This window comes from Aphelocoma coerulescens, chromosome 1, assembly GCF_041296385.1.
Source record: "Aphelocoma coerulescens isolate FSJ_1873_10779 chromosome 1, UR_Acoe_1.0, whole genome shotgun sequence".
Taxonomy (NCBI): domain Eukaryota; kingdom Metazoa; phylum Chordata; class Aves; order Passeriformes; family Corvidae; genus Aphelocoma; species Aphelocoma coerulescens.
In genome coordinates this window covers 115,527,604-115,540,409 of record NC_091013.1, presented here as the reverse complement: position 1 = coordinate 115,540,409, position 12,806 = coordinate 115,527,604, and the positions used below count along the sequence as shown (strand labels likewise).

Genomic DNA, 12,806 nt, shown 5'->3' with positions numbered 1-12,806 from the left:
ACGTTGGGAGAAACGGGGAAAGGCTGTTTAATTGTGGGGGAAAGTTCACATGTGGGGAAGGAGTCCACAAGTTTACAGAGAGCAGCAAGTGATGTCAAAGCCCACTGGTGATGTGGCTTGTCATTCTGGCTGGGAGGGGAGTGGCAGGCTGGGCCAGAAGCACTTTAAAAGAGACTGAGGAAGTGAACCTGTGATGCCACTGCAAAGCAGCCCTTCAGCGAAAGTCAATTACCTACCCAGCCTCCTGGAGATTACAAGGAAGAGCACCTTGAGGTGAACAGAGGAGACATGAGGGGGACGGCAAGGAAACTTGGGCTGTTTGTTTTCAGTGCAAGTGAGTACTAATTTGGTTATGTCCTCAGGGGTTGGGGGGAAGGAAACAGCACAACAGCACTACAAAGTACAAGGACTCCAGTGCACTTTGTGTGCCTCTTTTTTGTTTAGTGAAGGTTCCTTTGTGTTTATGGCCAGACAAGTGTGTGTACCATTTCTGTGCTGAATGTCCAGACACACAGGCATCTCCTAAAGTTGCAAGATATGTTACGAGTGGGGGAAAAATGCTATTCTTCATGAAGCTGGAAAATATTTTTCATAAACAGTTTTATTGGTTTCTGTGAATACAGTATTTATCTCTGAAGAAGGAACTTCCTCCTCTGGAAGTCTCAGTTCCACTGCTTTTTATCCTGTCTCGTCATATCAATGTTCCTATGCCTTATTCCAGGTTTCAGACCAAGCTTTGCACATGGGAATTGCTTGGGGTTTTTAAACTAAAAATCCTGAAAACTTCACCTCAACAATAAGACCCACAAAAAGGAAATTCACAAAGTTTAAAATCATCAGAAAAAGTGGATGGGATCCATATGGAACAAATGTGACTTGGGTCATGGTTTGATGATCATTATGTGATTTGTGCAATGCCATTGGTATTCACTTCCCTTTTTCATTATTCTCACCTTTCATGCTATGCAAAGATAAAGATATTTCAAAGATAAATAAGTATGTAAAATGAAGCTCTTTTTTTTGCTTGATCAGAATCTCTATTTATTTCAGCAAACAAAATATTCCTCTAATTGTATTAATTGCCCTTCAGTCTGTTAACACTCAGTAAGGAATGTGAAAGTAGAAACATCACTTTGATTTTCTTCTTCCTTTGTACAAGTACAAATCTCTAAGTTAAGCAGAGGGAGATAAAACCTTTCTCAATTTCTTAAAATGTTATAAACATACAAAGTGATGACACACAAAAAAATAATTCTAGGGCTTAAATCTAGGTGACACTGTCTCTCTAGTAGTATGTAGGCTATTTGTCCTCCCTCCTTTTCTGGAGTACTTTCAGAATTGGCTTCTCCTCCCTTCAGCCATATTTTGAACAGATTCTGTTTTCCTTCAGAAAAAAACCTCCAACCTTTGCAGAATAAACCACAATTTTTAGCCATGCTGACTATGAAGTGAAACGTGGTGAGAAGTGGGAAGGAGGAAATCAGCCTGAGTCACTGACATGCCAGAATGAAACTGCACTGCTTCCCCGAGAGAGGGAAGCTCTTTCTGGGATGCAGAAAGAGATGTGGGTGACAAATGGAAGAGCACCAGAAGCAGTGGGACATGAGGGTGACAGCAACAGATGAATAAGTGTGTTACAGGCTGTGCCTCCCGCATGCAGTGTTGGGTTCAGCTGCTCCCCAGCTCTGCACCAAGTCTGGAAGAAAAGAAAGATCTCATTTGTTGTAGGATTTGACTCATTCAGTTGGAAGACGGAAAAGAAGTCTTAGGGTTGGGCAGTCTCTTCTCTGCCTCAGGGCTGCGTTAATGACCTGTCAGTGAACCCCAGCCCAGTGGAACCAGTTTCTGAGTGACAAAAAGATCAGGAAATGGGTTTTGCTCCATCTCCTAATACAGACAGCGGTGCTTTTCACCTAAATGCAGGAAAGCATCTCGATCCAGTCACAACAAGCAAGGAGAAAGCTTTCACAGGTGTCTCTCATATGAAGAGCATATGAAAGCAGTAGTCAGAAAGAGCCCCGGGGCTACGCAAACATGGGCCTTGCCCTGGGTGCTCCAGAGCAGGGAAAGATCTGGGAGTGGCTGCAATAAAAGCATGTTAGAAATACTTTGCCCTGGTTTCCTTCTCATAACTGTCAGCAGTTGTAAATGAAATAATCCCCGAGTGAACAGAAGCCACCCCTGCCATGTCACAGAGGAAGAGGTGGAAACACACCTTGCTAATGAACTGTGGGAGCCCACAGAACAACTCGGTTGTGAGGCAGGGCACGCAGAAAGATGGGAACTCAGGCTAAAAGCAGATCCCTGTGCCAGCTCCCATGGCACCCTGTGCAATTACCTGAATTGTCACCCTAGGTTCTCAGTGCAGTGACAACACAACCTTTTGGGTCCCAGCACTGTTATTTTCTAAGGGACCCTTGTTCACGGAGAGCCAAGGATCTGGCAGTGCTCAACCTGACAATGGTGTTCACTTTCTGACCTAGTGCATGTGGCTGTGGGCTTTTCCAGTCTAAAAAAGTGGGTATTCACAACCACTTTGCAACTCAAGGTGGAGTCTAGAAACCCTTTGCTCTCTCCCTTATAAGCTGCACTTCCTTATAGATCTAACCTGGACAAAGATATGGCAGAATGAGGACCCAAAGTTTCCCAGGTGGCAACTTTTCAGATGAATCCTCTCCAGGGAACAGTGACTCAGCTTTCAGAAGCAAACCTTCATCACCACATGCAGCATGTCCCTCATGGGGGAAGCCCTCCTCCTCTTTCCTCCTTACTGCACCATGTTCCTCTTTGCCATGGGAGCACCTCTGAGCAGCACTTCCTTTCTTGCCGTTTGGTGCCGTTAAAAAAAAAACAAACAACAAAACCAAAACCTCAAACAAACAAACCCAAGCACAGAACCCACACAAACTGTTAGGAGAAAGCAGGTATTTTTAACCATGGATTCCTACAGGCATGAAGGTCACCTATGGCAGGACAGACATAAATGTCCAGTTCAATTCTGAGAATAACAAAGACCTGCCCACCAGGCAGTTCTCAAACATGATGAATTAAGAGCAAGTCAGAGGGAATTCAGTGTAAAAGAAACACCTGCCCTGCGCCCTGCATGCTTCCCCAGGACACAAAGGGATTTCTGTTTTATTCAACTCTCAGCTATTCCTGTGCTCCAGAGGCAGGAGCTGGAGTTCTTGGAGAAAGGTGACTACTACCTTACTCATTTTTTTTTAAAAACTAATTGCTATTCTTCCCTTGTTTCTTTCAATCACTCTTTGCTTTTCTAGGTTTTTCTGTTTTCGGGGATGAAAAACATGAACAGGTTTTGATTCCCTAGCACAAAACGTCACTTTTCTGTGGATTTGGATTGAGGCAAGTTATTTGACAGTTTTCCTGATCCTTGAAATTTGACAATATCAGTTTGTTAGTTTAGCCTGAATCCTTAAGACTGCTGATGCACTTGTAGTATCTGTTTATCTGTCTCCCTCTGTACATTCTGAGCTGTCAAAGGGTGTCAGTCATGCTGAAGGAGTGCTCAGGAAAAAAGAAAGCATCTTTCTAAACTCCATGGCAATATATGTGTAGGTGAAAAAGAGAGAAGCAAGGAATAGAGAGTAGAGTTTAGCTCTAAGCCATCCTGTGCAGCAGCTTCCCAGAGCCAATCAGCCCCAGCACACAGCACCTCTTGCTCAGTGGGGAATGCCCTGGATGACAGGGAATGGGGGGTTACTGTGGCATGTAAGGGAGCCAAAGAGACTATCATGGGACACAGATGTTGTTATTTTGGCTGAGTGCAGCATTTATTCTCTTCCTAGTTCTGGTGTCTGCTCATGCCCTCACTGTGGAAGCACCTGACAAGCAAATCCAGGTGGCAAGAGGAAGCAACGTTACCCTGCGCTGTAATTTTAAAACAAACACAGTTATTGACAGAGGAGACCTGGTTGTCTGGAAGAAAATCAATAGCAAGGTAAATTGAGCTGCATAAAGAAACAGATGAGAGGGCATCCAAGAGGGGGGGGTAGGAGATGGAAGCTGGACTGTGGGTGGGAATGGATGTTGGAAGAAAGAGATGTCTTCCAGACTTTTTTTAATCCCAGAACTGTGCAAATGGAAATGCTGATTCTAGATGCAATTTATCCCAAACCTATTGCACAGCACTAGGGAAGCACCCACCCTTCTTCTTCCTCTCTCTTGGTCTTACAGCTGTTTACTGAGAATACCCCACTGTACTGTGGGGTTTACATCTATTAAAATACATGAAACACTCAGATAATTTCTAAAAATATTTGCACATATAAAAATGTATATGTCTAATACACATATCTTTGATACTATATAAAAAGTTTTAAGTTGATGGTAACAGCACATGGAGAGATTCCTGAGGTCTCCTACATCCATTTGGAGTATTTGAAGGTTTAGAAACTGCTAAAGTTCTCCTTGACTTCTTGGGAATTAGTGAGAGAGGAAGCAGCCTTTGGAGGTCTCCTTGCAGGAACTGCCAAGGGTTTCTTCTCTGGGGGTCCTGGCTGGGAGAGTTTGTGTAATCATAGGGCAATTTGACTGACATGGGTCTCAGGCAAGTCTCATGTTGTCCTCTCCTCGTGGAGAGGAAAGGTGAATAAGCCCCAGCAAAAGAAATCAGTTGTCTCTGATTTTAGATAAGGTGTGAGAAGGGGATTCCAGATAGAAACAGAGATCCTTTTGAATTTCTGTTTTTCTTGGCTTTTTCTCAACCTGGTGCAGTTCAAGGTCGTCTTTTCCAAGCTTCTCTTTAAGAGTGGGCTGATTCATCGAGTTACATTGTAGACTCACAATGAAACCGAGACTGATCCTGTTCCCTCCCTCTCTGCCAGGAGGATGCCGTGACGAGGTATTTTGATGGGCTCGTGCAGTACGGGGAGGGCTACGAGCACCGCATCCAGTTCAGTGGCAATGTCGACAGCGGGGACGTCAGCATCACCGTCAGCGCCGTGACCATGGAGGACAACGGGACCTACGCCTGCAGCGTCCGCCTCCGGAACGACCCGCCCCGCCAGTCCGCGCTCCTGGATCTCTTCGTCCTCGGTGGGGGGACAGAGGCAAAGCCACGCCCCTGTTAGACACAACTGCCCTTCCTCTAATGTCCACATTGGTTTAAGCAACAGATTTTCTAATAGGGAAAAAAAGTTGGCATCCCCAATTCCACCTTTGGTCTTTTCCTACTCCTGTGGAAGGACGCTGGGAGGCGTAGAGCACGCAACTCCCTCAGACACCTGGCTGTAGAAAACAGCCTTTAGGGTTGTTCAGCTCACTTTCCTAATAATCCAGGCATCATTACAGGGCTTTCCTCATCCCCCCTGTGGCCTGTCATATCCTAGTTATCAAAGGATGGGTTATCTAGCACTATTAGACATATCCCAAAAAGCATCTCGCAGATCCTTCTAGGCTTTCCAGTGCCAAAAAGGGAGAAACAAATTAGAAACAAATTAAGATACAAACTCACTTTAAGTTCCTTTAAGAAGAAAATGGCAGGTGCAAGACCAGCCTCTGTTAGCAAGAATAAAAACCACACGTGCAGATGGGCTGAAACAGAAACTGATCCTGATTAATACAATTACTTCCTTTTTTCTTCCTTCAGTTGCGCCATCCAAACCTGAATGCAAGATTCTGGGGACAGCACAATATGGACAGACAATCAACCTAACCTGCGTTTCTCGTGAGGGCTCCCCAGAGCCCAAATACACCTGGAAAAGCTTCAATGTACAGAATGAGCCCCGTGTGCTGCCAAATGCAGAAGGTACGGGAAATTCAAAGACATCAAGTCATTGAGGTCTCTGCATATGAGGGCTGGAAAGATTTTAAAATGCAGGTACAAAAACACTCTTAAGGTTTTTTCTAGGATGTTCTCTGAACAGGATTTGAAAAGTTGTCCTTTTGATACAAGACATGCTCAGGAGTAACTAACTTAGCAGGGGGGAAAGGACTCTTACCTGAAGTAAGAATGGTCAGAAAGATTTTAACTTCAGCTCTCCCCTGGTGAGAAAGCTGGATCTCTCTGGAAGCAGCCAAAAGTAGTTATTTCTCAATTGCTGGGAGTAAAGGGGGCATAACATGAGAAACAACATCGAGTTTCCTAAGTGTCTTTACATCCCAACTTGCTTGACAACGTGCAGATCTCTTTCTAAAGTGAAGGAAACAAAAGTTGGCTCTGGAAGCTACTTTCCTGCCAGAGATGATCCCTCACCTAGAGGAAGGGGGTATGAGAAAGTTACACCATTCCTGCTTCGAGCATAAAGAAGGCTTCTTTAGGACTGACACACAGGCACTAATATCTTATTTGCTTTATTTTAAGTCAGAATCTGGAAGGAAAAAGGAACTGAATTCCCACAACAGGACCTTGACAGAACTGTTTATACAGAAATCAGGGTTTAATACTCTTTTAAGTGTTAACAGTGACTGAGGACTCAGATTTATTCCATTAAACAACTTTGTTTTTTCCTGGCCTGTCCAGCTTCAGAAAGACTGAGTGGCTGTACCTACCCTTCCTGGTTTAAGGGAAGTAAACTAAAGATGGTGAGACTCTACAGGATATTCCACACTCACGAGTCGATTCTTGCATAAAATATGCAAAGGACGAAGCACCACCGCGGGCAGGAACTTTATTCATTTCATTGGCCACTAAGTGGTGCCAGCGCATCACACACAGCCCTGAGCAAATCGGGATGTGTCACAGCAGCAGCTTCTGCTGTCACCCTGTCCTTCCCCGGGACAGGAGTCTCTGCTGGCCCCTTCCCACCTCATTTCTACTTGGCCATGGGTGCTCTGATGAAAGCAATGTGAAGACTGTCCCCTGGTGCCCCAGGCTGGCTGGATGCCCTCCTGTCACTACGGACAATTTCCTTCTGTGCTTAGCAAGTCCCACGGCTGCAAAGTGTGCAGAACCCCCTCAGGAGACACTCCAGAGCTGACAGTACCTGACCCACATTTTTCCCTATTTGACCCACTCAATTACTTTTGATTTGATAGGAGGATTCAAATTCCACTTCTAGACTGAGACTTTGAGAGCTACAAACATCACACACACACACACCAAAAACAAAGGAGGGAGACAAGTCCAAGGAGTATATAGAGACTAAAAGAAAACGAAAATAAAAAAAATCAAGCCCATGGTCTGTCACTTCTCAGTTTGCATGCTCTTCTATTATCTGGCACTAGGTGCCAGCAAATACTAAACATAAAAAAGTGAGATCACAGGGAAAATAGGAAAGTCACTGAAAGTTTTCAGTCTTTTGCTTTCAGAGCAGGGATCTGGACCTTTCTCACAAGCAAAAAGCATGGACTACACATAACCAACATCAGCTGGAGATGTACCAAACAAACTGACTGCCTGAGCAGACAGAGCTAAGCTTCAGCCTGTGGTTCAGAGCTGTGTGAGGTTGAACAGAAAGCATCAGCATCACTGTAATCATGTCTCTGCAGTTCTTTTCCATCATTTATTTACACAGCCTCTGTGGCCTCTCCGAGACTAGAAAACTTTCCCCCCACTGCTAAATAATTCATATCTGAAATCATAAGAGCTGCAGGATTGAAGAGCTTTCTCTTGTTTAACAAGTAAATTCATCAGTTCTCAGAGCCAGGGGCTGGTTTGGGCATCTGACATTTCTCAAAATCCAATGCCAAAAAAAAAAAAACTTTCTCAAGCACAGACACTTCTTTACCCTCCACCTACAATTTTCTTTCTAAAAGGAATGCTCAAATACCACATGTTCCCTGTAATCAAAACAGCACACTTCTGTTTATCCTCCCACAAATCACACTAAAACCTAGGGATGAGCATGGCAGCTCCCAAGCAAGACAGAACAATCCATCAGCTTTAATAACCTCTCATCACTCCAACCACCCTGGGCTGGAACTGGAGGGCTGCTGTTGCTGCTTCCTTCCCTGCTCTAATTCTTTTCTTTTTTGGGCCTGATTTGTGTTTCACAACAGGGCAGCAAATAACTTTGAAGAACATCTCAGCAGACACCTCTGGCTTTTACATCTGCACTTCAACAAACGTTGTGGGAACGGAATTTTGCAACATGACAGTCAGTGTTGTACCACGTAAGAGATGGAGCTGCCTGGGGGAAGAGGAGTACCAGAGAGAATAGCTTAGCTCAGAGTCAAAGCTTTAATGGGGGGGAATGTTGGTATCTGCTTTCTGCACACCTTTAAGAGAGACCCTCTCCACTGGTTTACATGCTAGTAGAACACTCACCAACTCCTTGGGCTAGTTCAAAACTGACAGAAAAGCTCTACAGAGTCAGACAGCACTGAGTTTGCAATGCCTGAAACTAAACTTTATAAAGAAGAGCAGTTGTTCAGATGCAGGGCCTCCTCCCTGTTAGTAGCTAATTAACTGCTCCTGTACTACCTAGTACAGAATTATTTCCAGTTGCTGTAGTCAAATAAATGTGGCTTCCACTCAGTCTGGATCTGGTGTGGGGATTTGAAGGTGATCAGTGATTGTGCTGATCCTATTTGACATCATTTTCCCTGCTAATTCCTCCCTTCCATGCAGCGTCCATGAACATAGCTCTGTATGCTGGCATCATTGGGGGAGTTGTTGCTGCCATTGTGGTGATTGGGATCATTGCCTACTGCTGCTGCTGCCGGGCAGGCAAGGACACTGACTACGAGATGACGTGAGTACCTCTCCCTACAGCAGTGAGTGAACAGGTGAAGGGCTCTCCTTCTCCCTCCAGCATCAACAGATGGAGTGGAAAGCAGGGGAGAAAACAGAAATTTGGGAAAGCATGCACTGCCTTCTCCTTTCAGTGCCTACCCCAGTAGCTCCCATCTCTCCTCATGGGACATGCCCACGAGCCCCAGACACCTTTGTGTCTCTGGGTAGAACCAAAGTATTCAAACCTTGGATCACACAGACTATGAAAAAACCAAGCAGCTCATACACGTCTTGCATCACCAGCAAGACTGAATGTGTGGACTTCAGTTTGGTACAGTTCCAGATCAGCTTAGAGCAGTGTAAAACTATTCTAACACAAAATCTCTTCAGTGAGGTTTCTGGCTGGTTTTGATTAACATCTCCACTCCTGAACAATGTTTCAGGGTGCAAGAAGACAGCAGTGAACCCTCCAGGCAGATGCCAACAAGGCATGAGAGGCATGAGAGCACAGAGGAGAATGTGGAGAATGCATGAATGAAGAAGCCACTGCCATCTCCAGGATCTGCTGAGGCACAGACATCACTGTAGAAAAGAAATCAACCCCTCTTTCCTACTGCAAGAAGTTGAATTATAAAATGAAAGCCAAAGGCTCTGCCTTCAAGTTCTGTGAGAAAGCATTCTTGCTTCCCTGGAAAGAAGTGCTTGGTGTACAGTGAGCACTACTGCACACTCTCATAGCAGAAAAATGCACGTGGAGCACTGCTGCACCCAGTCATCCAAAAATACCAGTCTTCCAGACTTCCCACTTTCTGAAAAAAAAAACCAGTCAGGTCTATTTGGAGAACAGAGGAACAGAGTTGCTGATGTATCCCCAGATCCACAAAAGGTTTCAAGGTCACCAACTGCAACTGATCAAGGAACGCTGATTTTGTTCACTGTGTCATGCAAATGTCACAGCTTTCACCGCTGTCCAACACAGAAACTTTTTTCATGGAAGTTGAAGCAAGATGATTTTTAAAGACATTTTATTAAATGGGTTCTTTGTATATATTATAAGTGCACATAGAAATAAAGATATGGAAAATATTCATAGATGACCAGTGAGTCTCCTGTTCAGGGCAACAGTGCATACTGAAGTCACAGAAAAGGTAAGAACTTAGATGGGGAGCTGATTAGAACTAGAAACAGTCTAGTACCTATTTATTGCCAGACTCCTGAATTTCTGAGTTCTAGCTCCCAGAGTTCTTAATTTTCATTACATTATTCTTTCCTCCTGATTGTTGCATGGGCATGTCAGAAATAGTCCCTTGCTCCTGCTGCTTCTGAAAAAATGACAGTGTGAGAGCATGTACATGACAAGTACCTCTTTAAAAAAAAAAAGGTGGGGGGAAGGGGAAGGAAGAAGGAAAAATCCATTTTTACTCAAAACTGTAGCAATTTAATCAGAAGCACTCTATGTGCAAGATGTGTACAAATGTGGAGAAAACTCCTGCCACTGGTATCTTTGGAAGAGAATGGACTGTCCATCCCCAAGGATGGGTATTAAAGCTAAGTAACAGCTGGTTTAGGGTTGGTTGCCTTCTTTGCAGTAAAATATTTATCCTTTCAAAACTCCTTATTGCATCTTCAACTTCGGGAGTTTTAGAAACTTACAGCAGTGCCTCCCACATACCCTTTACCCCCAAATAGTTACTGTTATAAAAATCTAAAATTTAACTTCAAAGGAGAACCAGCAATCCTCCTACACATGACCAGGATTTTCTAGATTTCAAACTATGAAAATCACCCTACCAGAACTGTAATTCTAGCTTGCTTTCTGGCTGCCTTTGTTTTACATAATACTTAAAATACAATTACTTGTTTGTAGTGTAACAACTGCAAAGACCAACAACAGGAGTTCTTTACAAAGAACACACAAATCCAAATCTCTCTGGCAATGGACAGCCTGAAAGGCAAGACATCCTGAGGACCTTTCCTCATGATGCATGACAAAACACTGTAAAAATGGATGGCTAAAAAAGAACATTGCACAGAGAAGCTGAAGGCAGATAAAAATGAAGTGCACAGCTCAGAAGCAGAGCTGGTATGCATTCTATTCTCATTGTAACAAGCAAGTATAGCGTGAATTATCTAATTACCATTGTAACACATTTCTACTGTGAAACAAAACCTATTTCTTTTATAAATGTTACAGACATTAGTCAGCACAACCCATTTCCTCCACTAAAACCCTGTGGCTGAAGAGGGCTTCTGCTGAGGGATGGATAACTGTGTGGATTCTCAACGATCTTAACTGGAAAGTCCAGCAAAAGGACTTGAAAATTATCACCAGAATAATGCCAGAATATAGCCAGAAACTGTCTGTGGCCACTAAACCATTGTAATACTGTGCTACATGTCCCACACTCTTCACTTTTAGGATATGTGAGGCTTAATTGCTGTTTGTCAGCTGAAGTCTTCAGGTAACACTTGCACAGTGGTCATTTTAGGCATGAAGGAAAATGCAGATTAGCAGACCTACACTAAGTTTCTGAAGAAACCAGCCACAAAATAGAGAAGAGTTTATATAATGACCCCCAAACCTCCAATTCTCTGTAAGCAGATTCCATAAGAACTAGCAGAGGAAAAGCAAAAGAGTTCAACTCAACGACCTTTAAAACAGAACCACTTGAAGTTTTGCAATGCTAAGCTTAGTTCTACACTGAGAAATAAACTAAGTGATAGCACATGGAGATATGGCTGAGATAATTCAGTGCTGCTTATCACTTGTTACCTTTTTAAAAATACCTTGGAAGTAGTGCATTTATCAGAATGCTTTATGTGTTTTTGCTCAACCAATTTGTTCAACCCCACCAGCCAGAAATACACAAATACACACATTCCAACTCACACCTTATTCCAGAGTTTTCCTGTGACTGAATTCATTACTTGCCTGTCTTGTATGTCTTTTGAAGCAGGAATAACTCCAGGAGTTACCTGTGGTATAGGCACAACCTTATGCAAAACTAAAACCAGCAATAATGTATTTGGAAGGAAGATAAATTAAGCTAGTGATACTTAACTAATTCCAAGGAGTTTATGTATACCCAACTTCAATAACCACTTCCCTCAAAAGGGAGGAAGGAGGGACAAAATGTATGACCAGGCAGAAAAGTAAATTCCTACTTTATCCTTTACATAGCAAACAGTAAACTTCTGTTTAGTTATGGTTCAACTTTCTCTATTTGCAAACCCATCACAGAAAGCAAACAGGCTGGTCAGGCATGATTTAGCATTGGCAAATCCATGCTGACTCTGTCCAGTCCCCCACTTCTCCTTCATGTACCCAAAAACACATTTCAAGAGGGCTTGCTCCATGACTTTTCCAAGGAGTGCAGTAGAACTGAGAAGCCCAGAATTTCCTAGATCACCCTTTTGACAGATGGGTGCAGTATTTGCCTCCCACTGCTGTGGATTTCCTGTGCTCTCTGTGACCTTCCAAAAGTGAGACAACAGCCTTGAAAAGGTGTCAGTCAGATTCCTCAGCATCCTGGGATGCAGCCCATCTGGCTCTAGGGACTTGCATGGGTCTGGAACTCCTGCTGCTGTTCTCCTCCCTGAACCCTTCCTGAGTACAGATTTAAGAGCCCCTCTTGGAAAGGACTGAAACAGAGAAGGTACTGAGCACCTCAGCCTTCCCTGCACTACCCCAGTCACATTACTGAGTCGTTTACCCCATTCAGCACCGGGAGCCTGTTCTTTTGTTCACTCTTTTACCGCTAACAAAGTCATAAAAGCTCTTCATTTTGACCCTGATCTCTTGTAAGCATCAACTCCGGATGAGCTTTAGTTTTCCAAACAACATCCCTACAGTCCTAGCCAGTGTTTATGGATTCTTTGGAGCCCACACCTGCTTCAACCTCCCTTATGCTGCACTAGTACTAGGATGCAGCCACAAGATCCCTGTAAAGGCAAGAGAGTCCTCCCAATCAATCTCACTGCATTCCTGGACTGCTCTTGTTGTTTGGGAGACACCATCCTCAATGAAGTGCCAACCTTAATGAACTCTACACCCATGAGAGTTGCCCTCAGGAATTCCACCCTTTCCCATCTCCCACACAACCCCCCAGATCTGCTCTCACTGCCTTCCCCACTCTTCTCAGGATATTGGGAAGGATTTCCAGTATTACAC

At 43.9% G+C, this 12,806-nt stretch overlaps 1 protein-coding gene across 1 annotated transcript; it reads left to right on the top strand.

Annotated features, from left to right (window-relative positions):
• The first annotated feature begins 223 nt into the window (after window positions 1-223).
• GPA33 (glycoprotein A33) lies at window positions 224-9,763 on the top strand. The gene is made up of 7 exons (XM_069025208.1): window positions 224-334; window positions 3,807-3,958; window positions 4,845-5,055; window positions 5,609-5,767; window positions 7,960-8,073; window positions 8,531-8,654; window positions 9,079-9,763. The coding sequence occupies exons 1-7, from the start codon at window positions 289-291 to the stop codon at window positions 9,167-9,169; spliced, it is 897 nt and encodes a 298-aa protein (XP_068881309.1). The 5' UTR covers window positions 224-288; the 3' UTR covers window positions 9,170-9,763.
• Window positions 9,764-12,806: the final 3,043 nt, after the last annotated feature.

Excerpts from the sequence above, each read along its gene's own strand:
- GPA33 (XM_069025208.1), top strand. The coding sequence starts at position 289 with ATGAGGGGGACGGCAAGGAAACTTGGGCTGTTTGTTTTCAGTGCAA. Across the intron at positions 5,056-5,608 it reads CCTGGATCTCTTCGTCCTCG|TTGCGCCATCCAAACCTGAA; the intron begins GTGGGGGGACAG and ends TTCTTCCTTCAG. Across the intron at positions 8,655-9,078 it reads GACACTGACTACGAGATGAC|GGTGCAAGAAGACAGCAGTG; the intron begins GTGAGTACCTCT and ends ACAATGTTTCAG.